General features: G+C 34.1%; 1 protein-coding gene across 1 annotated transcript; it reads left to right on the top strand.

The window, feature by feature from the left end:
- Positions 1-1,582: 1,582 nt before the first annotated feature.
- On the top strand, positions 1,583-19,016 carry il13ra1 (interleukin 13 receptor, alpha 1). The gene is made up of 10 exons (XM_052141714.1): positions 1,583-1,842; positions 2,147-2,289; positions 10,168-10,339; positions 12,304-12,409; positions 12,615-12,802; positions 13,003-13,139; positions 13,767-13,899; positions 14,212-14,311; positions 15,275-15,368; positions 15,518-19,016. Exons 1-10 carry the CDS (start codon positions 1,767-1,769, stop codon positions 15,602-15,604), a joined length of 1,236 nt encoding a protein of 411 aa, XP_051997674.1. The 5' UTR covers positions 1,583-1,766; the 3' UTR covers positions 15,605-19,016.
- The last annotated feature ends 1,891 nt before the right edge of the window (positions 19,017-20,907 follow it).

The following is a 20,907-nucleotide window of genomic DNA, read 5'->3' as shown; positions in this document are numbered from 1 at the left end:
TTGCTATGTCTAACTTATTGAAATTACAGTTTTTGCAAAGTGGACAATTTTTATGGATAAAATCCCTTAGACTTACATTGACAGAATGTTCACATTTTAAAAAATTTAAAATTGAAATGTAAAACCCACATAAAGCCTTAATGGTCCCTCTCTTTTTTTCTTTCTTTTTTCCTTGCCTATCTATCTATCTGTCTGTACACTGGTGTGTTCTATGTTATATTTGATGTAATTTAATTCATGTTTACTGCATTTTCTAAATCTCACATGTTACCTTGATGGAGTTTAGTGTTTGTGTGAGTGACACTGAGACTGTCTCTATATATTGATCATTGCTTGTGGAAGAGCCACTACTGATGAACTTCATGTCATCATGTGTCCTTCTGTAGTTACTGCGGTGATTAACAAAATACCTTATAAAGTAAACAACAAATTTAATAAAGTTTCAGAAGGTATGTTTATAAAAAAAAAATTACAGTGTCAGTGTGAAAATTACAACCATTTTAGACTGTAAAATGTACAGGTTGTCCTGTAAATTGGTTTACATTTTAACTGTATTTTTTACATAATTTTTTTTTTAGTGTATCACTGTATATAGGAATAAATTTAATGTAAAGTGCACGTAAACCAAAAAAAGAAAGAAAAAGGCACACTGCCCTAAAGATCTATTCACATTGTACAGTATATTTCACAGCAGGCACATTTATAGGCTTTCATCATTACTTGAGAGTCTGAGGCCCATCAAGTACACAAGCTATTGTACTATAATGTTGTAGGGGATTTCAACTTATTTATTTTATTTATTCATTTAGCAAAAACAGCACCAAAGCATTCATTTCTGGTGATTTTAGGAGCATAATTTTCTTTAGTAGCCTATATACAGTGTATCATGTAGCATTAATTTCACATTACACAGCACAAGATGAAGTTTATCAAAGTTATCTTTCTCAAAAGCCTGCTGTGGCAGTATCATGGTACAGTGATGGTACGATATGGTAAAACCTTAGTATTTTTTTAATACAATAGGTTTATATCGTGGTTTTTATATGGAAGGCTACTCCAAAGAACATGTCCAAAAAACATGGTATTGGTTTGGTTTTGTTACTTTTAATCGCTTATGTAAAGTAAGTGTTTTGATACACTTTTATTAAGAAAGTATCTTTACCTGCAGTACAATCCTTCACAGGCTGTACTTGCACATGATCTTCATCAATGGCAAATGATTGAATGCAGCTGCAAGTTTTGTTTCAATTAAGTGTAACTAAATATGTTCAGTGTTAACAAAGGGTGGGCTACAATACAATATTATGTTGAAAATGGAGCATTCGACTCTCACGACTCGAGTCAAGTCATTTTATTTGTATAGCACTTTTCACAACACACATCGTTTCAAAGCAGCTTTACACAGTGTGCCATCGGAGCACAGGGCTCATTTTGTTCGACATTGAACACATACTTATTGCAATTTGGCTCGGTAGATCGGATCCTTAGGCGCTCGCCTGTGTCGCCTAAGCGGTTGACTGACCCTGGCTTCTCAAACGGGTTTTTACACACTCCTCCCACTCCAAAGTCTGACAGTTTAGTTTGTGTCAAGATCAAGTCTCACTTTTACTTTAAACGTGACACAAGACGCGTCTCCGTCATCTTTTTATTGTTATATCGGATATGACTACAAACACTTAGCAAGGGGCAAAACATTGCGTTTTGTGTACCAGGATTGCGGGATTTTACATCGGGATTTTCACGGAATATCCGTCATAACCTGCAGCATGATGTGTCGATATAGGGATATATCCTTAATCATATGTTTCTCTGTCGTGTTTGTTGGAGTTGAAAACGTGTCAGGTGAGTTTATTTTTGTTTTGTAGGCTGCCGTATTTGTGTGAAAACAAAAAAATTGTGTTTGCCTAAATATCCTTAACAACGCAAATTACACAAGGAATTATAGGCTACAGGATATCTCTTCCCGAAACATTATGACGTAAGATATAATCTCATGAAAACCAAGCGGCGTGTTGTTGCGACGAATCCTACTTTATTACCTCAATTTGCTCGCTTTGGGCAGTAACGAAATTTGTTGTTGAGCCTACAATAAACTTACCGTTAAAACTCATATTTGTATATTTTACTCTTTTCTTGAAACCCATAGACCAATTGCCACCACCGAAAAATCTGAACTTTATATGGGAACTTTATACATCACCTTTCACGTTACATGTGATGTGGGAAAAACCGGAGGGTCTGGATCCTCTCTGCAAAGTGAACTACACGGTGGGAGTGAGCAACGGGCAGGTGAGTCACTTTAACCAGAAACTCACTCTTCAAGTGAAACTTATTTCCGATTAGTGGCTTCTGGTAAATGCAGTATTTGCCATTATAGTAACTGTAACTCCAATTAATCTTGCAACAGAACATAAAAGGATGAATTAAATTAAATTGAGGTCACACTTTATTTTTGTGTTCACATTACAGTGTAATCTTGTGTGTAGCCATTTATAATTTGGATGACAGATAACATGGACTTTTTATTTGTCAACATAAGATTAAGATTAAAATGTATTACCTATTGGAAGGACTATATTTTAGGTTAGATTATTATTATTTATTTATTTTAAACATACCTAACAAAAAAAAAATAAAATGCTGTTTAAAATACACTGCCAGGACAAAAAAAAAAAATAAATAAATAATAATTATAATATTTCGTTGGACAGCCTTTAGCTTTGATTACAGCGCACGTTCGTCGCGGCATAGTTTCGACAATTTAATGCAATGTCAAAAAAAAAAATTCCGTCCGAGATCTTGTTTTGAGGACGGGAGAGTCGACCCACTCCGTAAAGTCTTCTCCAGCAAATCCCAAAGACTTTCAGTGGGGTTAAGTTCAGGATTTTGTGGTGGCCAATCCATGTGATTTCTCATGCTCCCTGAAACGCTCACAATTTGAGCCCGATGAAACTTTGTATTGTTGTCCTGTAATGGATCATTGTTAGTTCATATTTGTTCACAATGCAATATGCATAATGCAACCTAATGTTTAAAAATGTACTGTTTTATTATCATTTGGTTTACTTAGTTGTACACTGGAAAACATTTCAGTAATTTTAACAGTAAAATGCTGTAAAAATGCTGCAGAAATAAAATGTTAATTGATTAACAAATATTAACTGTAAAATATACAGTATAATGTGTTAATATATTTTAAAAGACAATACAGTAGTTTTTACAATAAAATTAAATTATTTAAATGTAAAAAGTATGATTTTCGTGTATAATTAATGGTAAAAAGTACATGTACTTTTTACAGTAAATGATTGTTAAAATTACAGTAAAAAACAGTAATCGGGCATTCCCACAATTCCCTGCATGACCCATTACATTTCATTATATTTTATGGGAATTGTTAAGTTTCATCATATTTTTAATATCGGTTATGTACTTTGGGGTGTTCTGTGTTATATTTGATGTAGTTTAGTTAATGTTTACTGCATTATTTAAATCTCACATTTGATACCCTGATGGTGTTTAGTGTTTGTGTGAGTGATACTGAGCGCTGTCTCTACACATTTATTGATAATTTCTTGTGGAAGAGCCACTATTGATGAACTTCATGTCGTCATGTGTCCTTCTGTAGTCACTACTGAGTTTAACAACTACCGTATAAAGTAAACAACAGATTTTAACAGTTTCTGAAGGCATATTTATAATTTTTTTGACTGTAAATTTAACAGAATTGAAAACATTTTTTTTACAGTGCCACCATGTAAATTACGACCATTTTACATTGTAAAATGTACAGGTTGTTCTGTAAAGTGGTTTACATTTTAACTGTATTTTTTTAGATAATTATTCTGGCAACCACAGCTTTTTTTACAGTGTAGACAAGGGCGTAGGTTTGGTTGGAAAGTTGGTAGGGACATATTATCAGGCTAATATTCTAAATGTTGGTATTAAGAAAATGCGGTCAGTCAGTCTGATAATATAGGCAAAATAACATTATTCCAAATTAACATGTCTCATTTCCTATTTCTTTGCCTCGCCATATTAAATATTATCCAGACTTTTTTGTTTTAGAACTGACCAGTGGTTGCATGATAAGGAGGGGCAAAGCCATGTGTAGAAAACTTGATTGATAATGTGGCAGCAATATGTATCAAAATTAAGTTCTATTGTTTTCAACCAGATTTACAGTGCATCGAGAAAAATGTATCATGAAGTGTCATTCTTTAAAATGTTTTGCATTAAACAAATGAAAATCTAAACAAACGGTGGGCTAAAATAAAAAGTTTTATGTGCAAAGTGTCAAAGATAAAAAATGATGGGGAGAATGGAGCATTCGATTCTCACACGTCAAGTCAATTTCATTTATATAGCGCTTTTCACAACACCATTTCACTTAAAATAATTTCAAAGCAGCTTTACAGGAAATCATGCATTATTAGAAAAAAGAAACTAATATCTATTGTGTAGTTTGATTAAATCATCATTGTGTAGTTTGATTAAATATGATTGTAAATTGTGTATAAAAGTTAAATAATAATTGTATTTATAAGCCCAGTGAGCAAGCCGAAGGCGACTATGGCAAGGAACAAAAAACTCCATAATATATTGGTTAATGGAGAAAAATAACATTGGGAGAAACCAGACTCCTTGTGGGGGCCAGTTCGCCTCTGGCTAACACCATGAATATAATGCCAATATTTGGCATTTATGTGCAGTGCAAGTCAAATTAGTAAACTAAGTATGTGTTAAGGGTTTAAACATGTTTGCAAACATGCCAATATATTTACAGGAACACACACATACCCGAAGCATATTTTGACAACTGACTCTACGTTCTTAATTTGAGATGGCAATCATCCAGTTATACTTGTGTTTTAAATACTGCATGTTTTATTCCACCTCGTTCCAGAATCCTACTTTGGGCAATATGCAAAACTTTATTTATTTTTTTCTTAGACAGGAAACTAAACCTTGCTTGTTTAAGTTTATTAATTTCAAGGATTGGATTTAGGAAACAAAAATAAATTCAGTGTGATCGCCAGAAAGTGTGTGTATGTATGTATGTATGTATGTATGTATGTATATATATGTATATATGTATATATGTATATATGTATATATGTATGTATATATATGTATATGTGTATATATATATGTATATGTATGTATATGTGTATATATATATATGTATATGTATATATATATATATATATATATATATATATATATATATATATATATATATATATATATATATATAACTAGGACTGTCGATTTAACACGTTAATTCAGTGTGATTAATTTTACAAAAAATTTACGCAATTAATCGCATGCCCACCAACCATAATAAGGAAGATTCCTGAGAAATGCAAACTTGTAGTACCACCTTTTTACTCCAGAGGGCAGTAAGTGAAATGTCAGCTTTATGAGCAACACACAGTTTATACAGTGAAGAAAACACATCAGTAGGAAGAACAACGCTAACATACGTTACATTCTTGCGTTCAAAACACTTGAAGGAGCGCAAATGCGAACTAAGGGATCTCAAGATGTGTTTAAAGATTGAGTATTAAACTATATTTAACTTGAAACAGTGAACTAAACATTTTATGTTAATGACAAAATGCACCCGAGACATCTGATGTAGGTGTATATTGACGGGCCCTTAAATTAGCCCTCATAATAAAGCTCCAACTGATTGACAAATTGACTTGTGAAACGGATTGCTGTGAACTGTGTGTCAATGATTTACTTATAATAATATGGTATTAAACAATACATTGTATTCTAAAGCTGCTTTTTGTATGGCCTTATCAATGATTAACTCTTCTGCTACAGGAATGTAATGCATTTTAATTATCTGAATATGTATATATATATATATATATAATTTTTAAATATTTAAAGATAACTATGCATAATTATATATTGATATAAATATGTATAATCATTATATATTGAGTTACCAGGACACCATGTAATTAATTCGATACAAAATTTTAATCGATTGACAGCCCTAATATAAACATCATCCAGTAATAAAAAATGACTGTGATTGGTGCATCCTGAACAGCACTGAGAAAATTAACAGGTGCCATGCGATGCTGTTTATGTGCTGCTTCCACCAATGTCTGATGTGGTTTTTGCTTGGGGACTTGCTATTGGCTGTTGTGTTTCCATAAGTAATGAGGTTGGTCAGTGCAGGTTTAGGGGACTATTTGGGGTTGGTATTCATTCATATTTAAAAATAATAATTAAAAATAATTAAAAGCATAGTTATGTTTCTTGTTAATCATGTTGTTTTATTTTATGTCAAGGGTTGCTCTTTTTAGTTAACTTGGGGAATGGTATCCCTTGTTCAAGGTTATTTATATCTTTCTCAGTTAAAGTTTTTCCATGTATTTATTGTGCATAATACTGCCTACCAGTGATAAAGTGTTATATCGTTGTGACCGCGCCCTCGCCAGGTTGTTCCATCCAAGCTTGTGTTTACATAGAAGTATTCTGTATTTGGTATTCATGTCTAAATATTGTTCATGCATTTTCGATTTTCTGAAAGTTCATCCCTACCTAAATCTATGCCTATGTTTGTAGAAATAAAGTCAGAGTTCAAAATTGGGTGTATTGTCATTTTCCCATTTCCACAAGTTTACAAGGAGAGAGTTACAGGATATGTTTACTTTTAGTTTCATTTAAACGGAAACTATGCTGGACGTTACTGTGGTTTACATGATTCATGCTCTTTAAATTCCTTACATTATGTATTCCCTATTGAGTGTTGTGGCTTTGGAACTGTAAAGGAAACTCTTTGATCGGCTAAATAAAAAAAAATGTTTTGATTGACCTCTACAGCCATGGCCAAATGTATTGGCAGGGACATACATTTTGTGTTTTGCAAAGTTTGCTGCTTTAGTATTTGTAAATTATTTTTCCACATGTTTCTATGGTATACTGGAAATCAATAAGTATTTCAAATCAAATCACTTTGTCACACAACCATATGCACAAGTGCAACAGTGAGTGAAAGTCTTGTTTGCAGTTCAGAGCAACATAGCAGTCATAACAGTGATGAGACATATACCAATTACAATAAACTAAATATTTACACAGCACAATTTACATTTAAATGTACACATAATTTACACAATAATATGTAATGTACAGTAAACAATACACACAATATAGAATTCACATACAATAAAACTAAAAAGTATATAAAAAAATATATATGCTGTAGTTGTATTGTGGAGAATATAATTATTATAGTCCAGTGTGAGATAACAAGATTAATAAAGTGCAGTGTTGATGTATATTGATCGTGAGAGATCAAGTGTTCAAAAGTCTGATTGCTTGGGGGAAGTAGCTGTCATGTAGTCGCCTGTTGTGTGTCCTGATGCTGCGATACCGCTTGCCTGATGGTAGCAGTGAGAGCAGCCCATGGCTCAGGTGGCTGGAGTCTATTTTCATAAGATTTAAACGTTTTTATTGGCAAAAACATTACATATATGCAAAGAGTCAATATTTACATTGTTGATCCTTGTTCTTCATAACCTCTGCAATTCGCTCTGGCATGCTGGATATCAGATTCTGGGACAAATCCTGACTGATTGCGATCCATTCTTGACTTATTAGTGCTTGGAGTTGATCACAATTTGTGGGCTTCTGCTTGTCCACTCGCCTTTTGAGGATTGACCACAGGTTCTCTATGGGATTAAGATCCGGGGAGTTGCCTAGCCACGGATCCAAAATTTCAATGTAATGTTCACTGAGCCACTTCATTATCACTCTTGTCTTGTGACATGGTGCTCCATGATGCTGGAAAATGCACGGATCATCACCAAATTGCTCCTGGATCGTTGGGAGAAGTTGCTCTTGCAGGATGTTTTGATACCATTCTTTATTCATGGCAGTGATTTTGGACAGAATGGTGAGAGAGCCCACTCCCTTGGATGAAAAGCCACCCCACACATGGATGGTCTCAGGATGCTTCACTGTTGGCACGACACAGGACTCATGGTAGCGTTCACCTTTTCTTCTCCGGACTATCGATTTTCCAGATGTCCCAAACAGTCGGAAGGGGGCTTCATCAGAGAAAATATCCTTGCACCAGTCTTCTGCTGTCCAATCTTTGTACTTCCTGCAGAATTTCAGTCTGTCCTTGATGTTTTTCTTGGAGAGAAGTGGCTTCTTTGCTGCCCTTCTTGAAACCAGGCCATTGTCCAAAAGTATTTGCCTCACTGTGCATGCAGATGCACTCACACCAACCTGCTGCCAATATTGAGCAAGCTCTGAACTGGTGGTGACACGATTCCGTTGCTGACTTCTCAGGAGAAGATGGTCCTGGCACTTACTGGACACTCTGGGACATCTTGAACCTGGACCTGTATCCTTGAAATTCTTGACGATCCAGTAAGTGGTTCTTTCAGGTGCAATATTCTTTGCATCAAAATGGCCTCACATGCAAGGAAATTGCTGCAAAGCGATGATGACTTCACAACTTTCTTTAGAGGTAACCATTGCTAACAAGAACACAATGATTGGAAGCACTTCTTCTCTCCTTTTATAGCAATCAGTCTGCTCTTATAATCCAATCAGAATGATAGAGTGATTTCACCTGACTAGTACTCATTCACACTTTCCCAGGTGCTGCTGATATAATTAGTGAAATTATGTTAGCTGGTCATTTTGTGAAATTTGGGTTTTTGTGATTAAAAAAATGTTTGGCCAATGAAGCTTTTTGCAATTATTTAAAATGCATCTGATCACTCTGCACAATAATCTAGAAACAATGTGAATCAACACCACAACAACTGAAGCAGAAAACTTTGCGAAACACAAAATTTATGTCACTGCCAATACTTTTGGCCAAGGTTGTAGACCACCAAGCCTTTTACTGTGTCAAACAAATCTGTTTGGATCGTCTGATTCAGAACATTAAGGATTCTGCAGTGTTTGATTTTGGCCAGCTGTCGGTATAGTCATTTGGCTGATAAAACCCTGAATGAGCAACAGTGCATCTCAATATTTCTATGTACTTCTGTTCAAAGCCCTGCTTTTGTCATTCTTAAGATTATATTAGCACAATCTTAATTGGAGAAAATGTTTATCCACTGAAACAAATATTAACAAATAATATGTTCTTGATGTGGTAGCATCTAAATTAACTGATTTTATTGAAGTCCAAAGAACTATTAAACATTTCTGAACTAATTTTACAGGTAGGAAAAAAGGTAGAAAAAGCATGTTTAGGTAACAATTGCAGGCTACCACTTTTTAAAGTTTGTGTTGGAATAATTGTATAAAGATAGAAATTATAGACCGTGTGAAAGATCACCTCACCAGTTGTATTTTAAGTTTTGGAACTTTTTCAAATTTTCAAATACTTACAATCTGATTTGGCTTGGCGTCAGTTGCTCGTGTGGAGCTGTGGTGGCAAACCAAGGCAAACATTTGATTTATGTATTGCCAGATTGTGTTATGTGTTGATATGTAAAGCATGATGTATAATATATTTGAGTATGATAAAACTTGTTCATTTAAATACAATTAAATTTCATACAATTAGAAATAATAACAGCTTGTCCAAAACCTTCAACAACAGACACATTAAAAACAAGATATTTACAGATTAATTCAATTATTTTTAAGATTTATGAGATTCGTTAGAGAAATGTAGATAACACTGTGTGCAAGTTGTATAGTGTTGGATTTGGATTATTTGCCAAGTTTGTGAGTTCAAAATTTCAAGGAACAAAATGTGAGCATCCTGATTTGAAAGTTTGGAACTCAGATCTTTGTAATTGACATTTGTATTGAATTTTTATTATGAATTTACATTTAAAAAATAACAGTTTGTCTTATAAAATGATGAAAAGTCTTTGTTATGCTTATGCCAGGTTTCATTCTGCAACTAATCAGTAGGTCTTTGGTTAGTCTGCCTCATAGAGTCTTGGTGACTAGTAAAGAGCACAGAATTGTAAATTGTTTGTCAATTTAAAATGTTTGTCATCCTGAGATCCTGGCAATACTGTAGCTTTGGAACAAAATGTCAGTGATTAAAAATAGCACAGGTGACTCATCTAAACTCAGTATAGAGTAACACAAACATCAACACAAAGTAAACACAAGGGGATTATTTCCTGTGTTATTTATAATCATGTCCTCCAACAGGCATGTCATCTCAACAATCCACTACAATCAAAAAGGCGAACCAGTCACTTAAGCTACATATTTAATGTGTCCAATAAGAATGGACTGTGCATCATCATTACAACAAACCCTGTAAACTGTGTAAACAAGACCTCAAGCTCACCAATCAACATCACCATCCCTCCACCTCCAGGTAGGTACACTGCATGCAGCCAACTATCAGATGTAAGACTGTGTTTATTATGTTAGAGGCTGTATTTCCATGTTTAGATTGTTCCATATTGTGTCAATACTATTTATCAGTATATTTCTAAATAAAATGTCAAGATTAGCATAGCATTGTACTCAGTTCATGATGATCATGAGCAGCTTGTGTATTGGTTTAATCACGTTGAAGCGCAATATGCTGTACCAGACAAAACATCACTGTTTTATGATTGTAATGTTCCATCGACACTTTCTGACAGGAGTACAACTGAAAACATGCAAAAGCAATGTAGGAATTGACACCTCTATTATGAAATATCGAGCCAAAGATAAATCCTCTTTTTTGCTTTTTTACTTATATTACTTTGGAAAGTTTTTGGGAAAATAAAGCCATAAGTGTCCTCTTTCAGAATTGTGCCTGTAGCCACAAAGGGTTCAAAACCATTTTAATGCAAGAGATAGGTCTCTATGGATAATGCTGAAAGTTGAAGTAATCAAATAGATTAACGTTGTATCCTGTGTTACCTCACAGTATCTCCATTGTTATTTTCTATATAACACAACAAAAATGTTCTGTCAGATAACCTAAGAAATATATGGACCCACTTTATATTAGGTGTCTTTAACTACTATGTACTTATTATATGCATTTTGTTGCATTGTCCTTCTATTTAAAGTACCTCCATTTAATTGCATCTGTAGTTAAATAAATAAAGTATTCTGCCATTTCCAATAAATAAAGGAAATGGCAGAATACTTACAGATTGCTGCTTATGTTATTACAAATAATACCTAATTTCAAATGTAACCCTCCCCTGCTAGTTTTCATCAATGACTTTGTCAAATTTGCCCAGCAATCACATGAATAATACTTATTTTCTCAAGACCACTGAGTAGACTCTGTGTCACGGTGTACTTATACTGTTGATTATGGTTATCTGGTGTTTTTCCAGAATGTAAGAATGCATTATGGACATATATAATCCTAAACATTTAGAGCATTTTAGGCTGAGTAGCCTGTCAGGAACAACTCGGGCATCTTTCTACCATCGCGCTCTTACGAGCGTTGTGCAGGGGCGATTGATCAGGTAACTTGTCGTGCCATCCTAGCGAGCGCTGCCGACCTAGGTGCCTGCCTATATCACCTATGCCAGGATCCGCTACTGACCAAATATAAAGTGGGACCAAATGTACTTTATATGGTAACATCTTAATGAACTGGTTTTATTTAAATCCCATGAATATCATAATCAACATAAATTAAATTTAATATCCCTGAAATAACCTTAAAATATTAGGTTACACCAACGGAAGTAATTTTGTTGGTGAAACCCCTATAGGGTCAGGTTAGGTTGAAATAGCTCCTTAAAGGTGATGTGCTTAATTTATTTTGATGCAGTTAACCTTTTACCCAATCAAAAACAACTTTAAGTAAGCCATTCGCTGGTTGATTTCCTTGGATAAAAAAAAATATGAATGTGGTTTACATGTTGTATTGGACAAAGATTTGATATCAAAATCCAGATTCAAGTTGAATCATGCATTTCCCTTGATTAATTTTACTGGCAGAGGCATAATGGTAGTTTAGGAATTCTAAAGCACTAACGGAAGCTACAAAATGAACATTTTGAATTATTTTACACAATCATTATTAAGAGCTTTTTTTTTTTGAGCTCCAGTATTTTGCCTTTTTAATTTGACATCATAAACTCAAAATTTTGAAACTAAAATCTTTTTAAAACAGGAAAGATTTAATTGCTTTGTTAAAATTTGACTTATCTATTATAACGTTCATTTTCACAGAGACGGGAGTCAGTTAACCATTCAGACTCATCTATTACTGTCCATATTTAAGAGCTATTTAGCTATTTATAGGTATTTCAGAGGTTTCCCTTTGCAGTCTAATCTTCAAAACTGATTTGAAAACTCTTTAATTTAATTTATTTCCAGTGACGTTGGTGAGAAACTTGAGCTGTGCCTATCATTCTCGAAATAGGATGAACTGCACTTGGTATTCTGCTGCAGATGATGTCCAAGGCCTCAGATTTTATTACTGGTATAAATTATATTACATCACATTCTCTTCTTGGCAGATATAGATTCTATTCAATGTAACTTTCAAGAAAGTCAACATATTGTATTAATTTAAATTAAAGGGATAGTTCTCCCCTATTCTATCAATCAGATGTGTCCAGTATATTTCCCTTACATTATATTCTTTGTCTCCATGCATCATAAAAATAATCTGTTGCTCATTCCAGGTTACCTATGGATGAATCTGTTAAGGAGTGTTTCCCATACATAAATGATTATACGAAGAAGATGGAATGTGTCATAAACAGTGAATATCTCAAGAATTCACAAAACAACATGTTCTATCTGTTCAATGGTACTCACAAGGGCATTCCTGTTAACAACACTTTCAAGGATGAATATCCAAGTAACACAGGTAATCATACTTTCTCTTTTGTTTGCCTTTTACATAAAGTCAAGTAAACAGTAAAAGTTCTCTCAGTTACTGAATACCTTGTTCAGATTTAGTGTTTCTTTCACACTGGCAAACTATTGTAACTGTAAGTCTTATTCTACACCATAATAATTATTACACTTTTTATTATTATTTGTTGTTGTCGTTGGCTTCCTTTGCAGCAAAACTAGACACACCTGAACTGAAAATCAAAAGAATGGGGCATGATCTCCACTTTGAAACGATCAGACCACCATTTAATGGTTTTGGAGAACTGTGCTTTGGCTACCAGTACATATACAGGAAGTGCAATGAACCGGTAAATAATTTTTTTTTTAATTACATAACAAATTTCCTTCAAACAAGTAGTATTTATTTTAAATTGATGAGAAGCATGAACTTTTGAGCATGAAAAATGTACACGTTTTGTAAAGATTGAAAACAATACAGTTTTATATGACTACATTTGCTTTGGTATAACTTGAACTCATTTTATATTGGGCAAAGTTAAGCTTATTTAAATAGATCTAATAATTTAAACCATGTTTAAATCTTACATTGTCAGGAATATATATGTGTGTGTGTGTGTGTGTGTGTGTGTGTGTGTGTGTGTGTGTGTGTGTGTGTGTGTGTGTGTGTGTGTGTGTGTGTGTGTGTATACATACATATATATAGGGAAAAGTGTATGCTTGATTTATTCACTCTAATGTAGTACAAAATCACAGTCTACATAAGAGTAGTTCCTTGAATCATCAGTTAATTCCAACTGAAACTACAGAATGAACAATGGAATATACAGTCACCCACATTTCAAGCATTGCTTTAGCAGAGCTATTATTGCGCTGTGCTGGGGAGTACATGGCATGTTATATAATGTTGAGACAAGATCCAGCTTCCTTTTACAGCTTGTTTTTTTTCCTGGAAATTTGTGTTATTGTTTTTACAGGATGTCAGGGTTAAGGGAATTAAAAACCATACAATTGAATATGACCCAGCCTGCAAGTACAGAGCCAGAGTGCAGACCATCTTAATAAACTGCGGTGAAGGGCAAAGTGAACCAAGTGACGAGGTGGAATATGGTACGACTCATTCTTGCAAGCTTATTTCACATGAAAACATGACAGAAACAGATCAGCAGCAAAGTTAGCTGTAATATTTTGAAGCTATATGATTAATAAGTTGAACTATTCCCATGTAATACCAACACATAATGATAGCAAAGATGATGTTAATGATGAATATTATTATTAGCCTCCTCTACCGTTACAGTTTGTTTGGGTATTTATATTATAGCCCACTTTAGATTCATTTACATACTGTTAGGTTGCTTGCTGCACACCCTGCATATGAAACAATCTTAAACTTGACTGTTTTTCTTTGTGCTCTTATAGGTGAGAACAGTCATCCGAATTTGCCGGGGTTGCTGGCTGTCATTTTTATCCCTCTCACAGTTTCCTGTTGTCTAATAGTGTCTCTGGTACTACTCAGAAGGTGATGAACAATTTCTATTTTCTTTTACTATTAATTTCTATTACTTACATTTACTAAATAATCTCAACACAAACACATTCTGTAGAAATAACTTAGTTAAATTGGATAAACCCACAAAAATTTGATGTGACATTGTAACTCAAATAAATCTATTTTATTTTTTTATGTGCTAACTAGTAAAAGTGAATGTAGCATACTAAAGACATGCAGGTTGTTAGCACAACAGAGTTTAGTTTACTTATGAAGCAAGCAAATTATTTCATAAGCGACATCCCTGTCATCCTCATTGTTACACAAAAACACATGGCATAACATTTAATTTTAACATTCATTCTCCCTATCGAGTCCCGTGCAAAGCATGCTGGGAAATTGAAATCCCTGGTCCAGTTTCATCAATGCTACATTAACACCACAGAAAGTATGTAAGACAGGGAGACACAATTTTACCGGGAATGAAAGGATTCTTGCGGCCTATTGAACATAGATTTCACCATAGATATCTAATATAACTATTATTAATAGTAGTAGTATTTATTATTATTGATTTATATATGGGTGTTGTGAATTAATAAAATAGATCGACCCATGCCATGAGCCACTGAATGATGTAATTGATGACACATTGAAATTGTTATAACACACAACCTCATTGGGTGCGTTTTTCATCATTTACTGAAATTTTGTCTGGCTGTGGGATTGTCACCTGTGGCAATTTCAGTTCTGGATTCGTAAAGTCGTCTCTGAAGTTGTACATTCGTAATGGGCTTTGTGCTTGGATGCAGTCATTATGTTGATATTGTACTTTTCAGTGTCTGTCCCAATGTTAAAAAATTATATGCGCATACTCTACATATGAATACCAACAAATACAAACAAGATCACCCTGGAACTTAAGATATACTTGATTGTTTGTGGAGATTGAGATAGCTGAACTGAAATCACAATTTGCTTCTCTTTCTTCAGGCACAAAGACATCATACTCCCAAAAATTCCAGAGCCAGGGCCTTTCTTTAAGGACATGCTCAACAACAATATAAGAATGCCAGAGGATCTAAGGGTAAATTGTGCAATCATTTATAAGTTTCACCTTAAGATTCTCTCCAACAATAACATAATAAATATATATGATCAAGATTCTGGCCTGTTTCAAAGCTGGGCCTGTTTCAAAGCTAAAATTCATATTTACAATCTCTTTTTCCACCCCAGAACCCATCAACTGGCAGATTTTATGTCCCTATTAAAGAGATTGTAGAAGACAAGATAAGTGTTGAACTCTCACACATGAGGGAGTAAAACCTGAAACTACTGAAAATGTTTACCAATGGATTTGAGTAGACATTTAAATTTGGTTGGACTCTTAGACTAATGGGGCAATGTCTTTTCAAGGAGGATGTTTAAACTTACTACAACTCTTGTTGTCCCTCTGTTTCATGAAGGACTACAATGAACACAGGATTCGCACTTACCATTTTCTACATGGACTTTGACACTTTGCTAATCTGTTGCCAGTTAAGTGCACTTCCTGACAACAATTGCTTGTTTCGATGAATGTATTGTGAAGATAAGGGAATCTTCACCAAATAGAAGATAAGTGAATCAATCAATGAACTTTCCTGGACAAGGTTGGTTGAATCTGCTTATCTGATATGTGGACCCAGCAGCGTGCACATTTAATATGTCCAAAGGAGCTTCAGCTCACTAAATGCAACCCTATTAAGAAACATGGAAAAAAAGATTCATGGAATATTTGAATTTTAATTATCCATAATATTTTGTACATGCTCAATGCTAAACATTTCCATGCTTTGTTTATAAAGCCAAGATTATAAGGATGGAGGGTTGTTTCTGCACATAATTTACAAACGAAATATTATTATTAATGTACTGCTACAAAAAACTTATTTTGTAAAGAAATGTGGTTAGACACTGTTAATCATGTTATGTGTATAAAAGCGTGAGTGTCTCTGTAAGCGCAAATGTGTATATTGTATGTTCACAGATTTATGACATGACCAAATGCATAAAGAAACAGTCACATGACAAAAATTCAGACATAGATGAGTACAAGCAAAACAAATAAAGTAAAAAAAGTAAAAAGTGGGGGCTTGGTCGTTTAGCCATTTGATCAGGTTGAGGGGCGTCAGAGGTTTCTGGGGGGCACAAGGAATATCTAATGGGGGAATGACCCCCCTACATACATATATGTATAATGTAGCCTACTGCTTACCAAAACAAAAACCACTGATAAAATAGTTTGTACCAAGTTAAAAAGTCCACTGTATAAATAACAGCATTAATCTGTTCTAATTGAGTTTCATGGCTTATAGTTTCATGGCCTGGTTTTGTTTTTGTTGATGAATAAGCATCATAGCTTCATCTTTTTATTTTGTACATCAGGGATATAAAAATATTTATGGTAATGTTAAATGATATTTAGCCTTTGGTAAACATCTTTGGTTTTGTGTCGATGAAGGGATACTTGAGCCTTACTGATGGTGCTGTGGGGGTACCCAGCAAACACAGTTACATTGTGAAGACGTACACAGACCAGACCATATTCATCGTAGTGATGCACCGAAATAACATTGCACTGAAGAAACTTTGTGATTTCCCTATTTGTCATGGTGAAGTTATTGTACTACGTTGCTGGGAAGTGGTGTGTAAGTTCCAATGACCTAACACAGATACGGTGTGAAAAAGTAACCAGTCCGGACCATATTAGTCTCAACGACGTACCATATAATGTTGTACTGATGTAACTTTGTGATTCCCCTATTCATCGTGGGAATGTTATTATTGTACATTGCTGGGATGTGGCAAATACATTCCAATGACCAAAATATATTTTCATACCAACAAGGTCGCCAGTATGTTTTTCATTACGTTCTAGTCATGTTTTAAATACCACCTTACCTGGAGATAACCAGGGTTTACAATTTAATTTCCTGTTTTATAATTTTCCTCCTAAAATTGCAATTACTTGACTTAATTAATAAATCAGCATTTGTTTTTTTATTATTCTTTTCTCCCAATTTGGAATGTCCAATTCCCATTACTTAGTAGGTCCTCGTGGTGGCGCAGTTACTCACCTCAATCTGGGTAGCGGAGGACAAGTCTCAGTTGCCTCCACTTCTGAGACCACCAATCCGCACATCTTATCACGTGGCTCGTTGTGCATGTGGAGACTCCTCATGTGGAGGCTCATGCTAATATCTGCGATCCATGCACAATTTACCACATGCTCCATTGAGAGCGAGAACCACTAATCGTGACCACGTGGCGGTTACCCCATGTGACTCTATCCTCCCTATCAACGGGGCCAATTATGTTGCTTAGGAGACCTGGCTAGAGTCACTCAGCCCACCCTGGATTTGAACTCGCTACTCCAGGGGTGATAGTATAAATCAGCATTTGTAAGCATAGAAAAAATGTTTTAACCATGAAACACTAAGTTATTCACAGTATTTTTTCCCCCACAAAATATAAATGAATATAAAGAATATAAGGAATCTTAAAAGTAAACAGCCAAATGTGGGAAAATGTCACATTGGTGCAGCTGATTGAAATGAGCAAAGAAATTCAAGCAGATTTAACTATTCTAATCAAAGTTATACATTTAAAACAGAAAAAAAATTTGCACTTACATTGTGCTGCATTGTAAAATTTGTGGAATTGTTATTTCAGTGCAATTAACATTTCTTAACCCTTTCAGACACCTATTACATTGTAGGGACAAAGAAATATAACCTTGCTTTTATTTCTATTCTTAAGCAGTCATACATTCTTATCAATCAAACAATTCAGTGCTAACCCATTGTGGATTCATTTTTTTTTTTTTTAAGAAATAAAATGACAGGATAAGCGGTTGACGATGGATGGATGGATGGAAGAAATCAAATGATTTTCAAAAAATATTTCTAGACTAATAGCTGGAATTTAAATAATGAATGAATGAATGAATGAATTGTCATACCAATGTCACATCTCAACTTTACTTTAAAACTGTTAAATTATTTATATAGTTTTGAGATAGTTTTGATGGTTGTGTGTGTGTATATATATATCTCTGAGTGTATGTACTGTGTGTATGTGTGTGTGTGTGTGTGTGTGTCTATATATATATATATATATATGGTTTGTGTATAGGGCCCTCTTATGATATGATGTGGTGGCTCTTTAGGATTTAATTGTATCTCATGGTTATAAATGTGCTTAAGTAATGTTTCTTGTGACACACATCAGCCTGATATCTCAATTGTATTAATTGGTTGAGACAGGTTTGTTAGCTGATTATTAAATGCCCAATGTGATGTCACTGCTTTCACCTGTGCGTAATGACCGACTCTGTTTATACTGCTCTCCATTTTGAGGAAATTGTACCTTGACAAAGGCTTGTTGTTACGTTGGTAGTGTGCAGTTATATATTTTTCTTTAGAAAGTTTTTCTTCTAATTTGCACCTCCAAATTTAAGGTGTGCGTTTGCTCAAGTGTCTCTCAATAGTTTTGAGTTAAACATATAATAGTTTGAATTATTCCACTATTTTGCCTTGTGTCACAAATCATCATGCTTTATTTTAAAGGAATGTTTTCTGTTCAGAAGTAACAATGTAAAATATGATACTCATAGTTTAACTTGGCAGTAGGGCTGAAACGATTAGTTAAGCGATTAACATTATCGACAATGCTGACAATAAAAAATTGTTGACCAAAAATGTTTTGTTGTCGAACAGTCATTTGATCTCATTTAAGGTAACATGAGATCACATTAAATTCTAGTGATGATGAGTAAGAGCATCACTGCAGCTTGTGTCTGATTGAAGAGAGGAAGAATTAAACAGCTCACCTTCCAGATGCACTCTAAACTTTACAAACATCTTCAGTTGATGTAGATCGCAAAGTATGTGGGAATTATACAAAAACACCAAATAAGTAAATTCAGAAGCACTCTCGTTGTGGAATAAGAGGAGCCGGAGCTCTTTAAAGGAAACACCCCAGCGTTACATCTTCAATGCAGTTATACTTAATGCGTTATAGCTTTATTAAATTACAAATAATACAGAAGCCGATCATGTAAATTTTGACACTCTGTTGCAGTATGCTCATCCCACGAACGCACGCGCTTATTGCAGCTAGATTATAACATGATGGCTCGCATCTTATTGAATCATAAGATATGTGTCACTGTGCATTTCTTGTTGTGAAGAAAATTGGCAATACACAACTTTATTAATAAGAGAGTTTGTTTCTTTTCTGAGATGAATTGAAGTGAACAAAAAGTCTTCACCCCATTATACACTGCAACAAAATACGTTTTTGATTTGTTTGTTTTTTTGGCTTGTTTTCCAATATAAATATCTAAAACTCCTTTAAAACAATGCACATTTTCTTTAGCAGCTATACTGCAGAAGATAAATTGTTATCTGAGAATGTTGAATATAATATAAAAAAAGATGCATTCACCTGAGAAGCAGCTTATAAGATATTTAGACTTACTTTTAGAGAATATATCTTAAATATAAGTATATTTAGGCTTTACTGCACTTGCAAAAGTATAAGTGAAAAAAGCACTAATATACAAAATACACTTATATTCAAGATACATTCTCTTAAAGTAAGTGTAAATATCTTATATGATGCTTCTCAAGTAAATCTATCTTTTTTTGCAGTTAATTTTTTTACTGAATTAAATTTAATAAAACATATTTTCCCCTTTAATTCAGTGAATGTCATTTAGAGGTATTTTTAAAAGATGATTTTGTCCTCTTTATTGTTAATAAGGACTTTATTACAACCTTTTTATTCAAGCACAAGCAATCAGTTAAGAGCTAATGATTAATCTCTGCAATTATCTCAGAATAGTCGATTAATCGTTCTAATAATCTTTTGATTAATCGATTATCACAATAAACATTGCCGCAAAAAAAAAAAAATGCAGCCCTACTTAGCAATATCTAATCAAAAACATATTTGTGGTTTGGTAGCACCAAATGAAAAAAAGAGAGAGAGAAACGTTTAAAAACGCCAGAGAAAAGTGCTGTCCATTGTAATAGACACAGGGTCTGAATGGGTTAAATAAGGTCTTCACTCTTGCAATATTCAGCTTTTTACAACAGTGAGTAACATTTGCATTCACCTAATTCAAGTGAACATAAAGCTAGGATGGCCATTCTGCCCCTGCAAATGCCCGGTATGCCAGATTACCAGTCCAGCCCTGGGTCCAGGTGAATACCAACATCTCATGTTTTCATGTCATCAAGAACTGGAGCTCTTTTAATAAAGCCAAAACAACGACTATTATAATGTAATGTGAGGCTTTAACATTTGCAATGCTCATGTTGGTCTCTGTGGTGAAGTGTGCAGAAAAAGCTGCAGAGTTCAAATGAAAAGTCTTTGAGAAGGTAATGACATGTTTGAATAGGGATGGTAAGATTCACCGATTCGCATCGGTGCATCGGCATAAAAGTTAACGATGCGATGCATCGATTTAAAAAAGTCTGCCATGGATACAAGTTGGCATTTGTATCGCGATGCATCGTTTCAGACATATTTGCATAGGTAAAAAACGATTTTTTTTTAAAATTATATTTAATTATTAA

The sequence above is a fragment of the Xyrauchen texanus genome, chromosome 2, assembly GCF_025860055.1.
Source record: "Xyrauchen texanus isolate HMW12.3.18 chromosome 2, RBS_HiC_50CHRs, whole genome shotgun sequence".
Classification (NCBI taxonomy): domain Eukaryota; kingdom Metazoa; phylum Chordata; class Actinopteri; order Cypriniformes; family Catostomidae; genus Xyrauchen; species Xyrauchen texanus.
Note: the sequence above shows the minus strand (reverse complement) of the source record. Positions and strands in the feature narration are given on the sequence as shown.

Coding starts and splice junctions, on each gene's coding strand:
- il13ra1 (XM_052141714.1), top strand. CDS start 1,767: ATGATGTGTCGATATAGGGATATATCCTTAATCATATGTTTCTCTGTC. Junction 1,843..2,146: donor TGGAGTTGAAAACGTGTCAG/GTGAGTTTATTT, acceptor TGAAACCCATAG/ACCAATTGCCACCACCGAAA. Junction 15,369..15,517: donor GAATGCCAGAGGATCTAAGG/GTAAATTGTGCA, acceptor TTTCCACCCCAG/AACCCATCAACTGGCAGATT.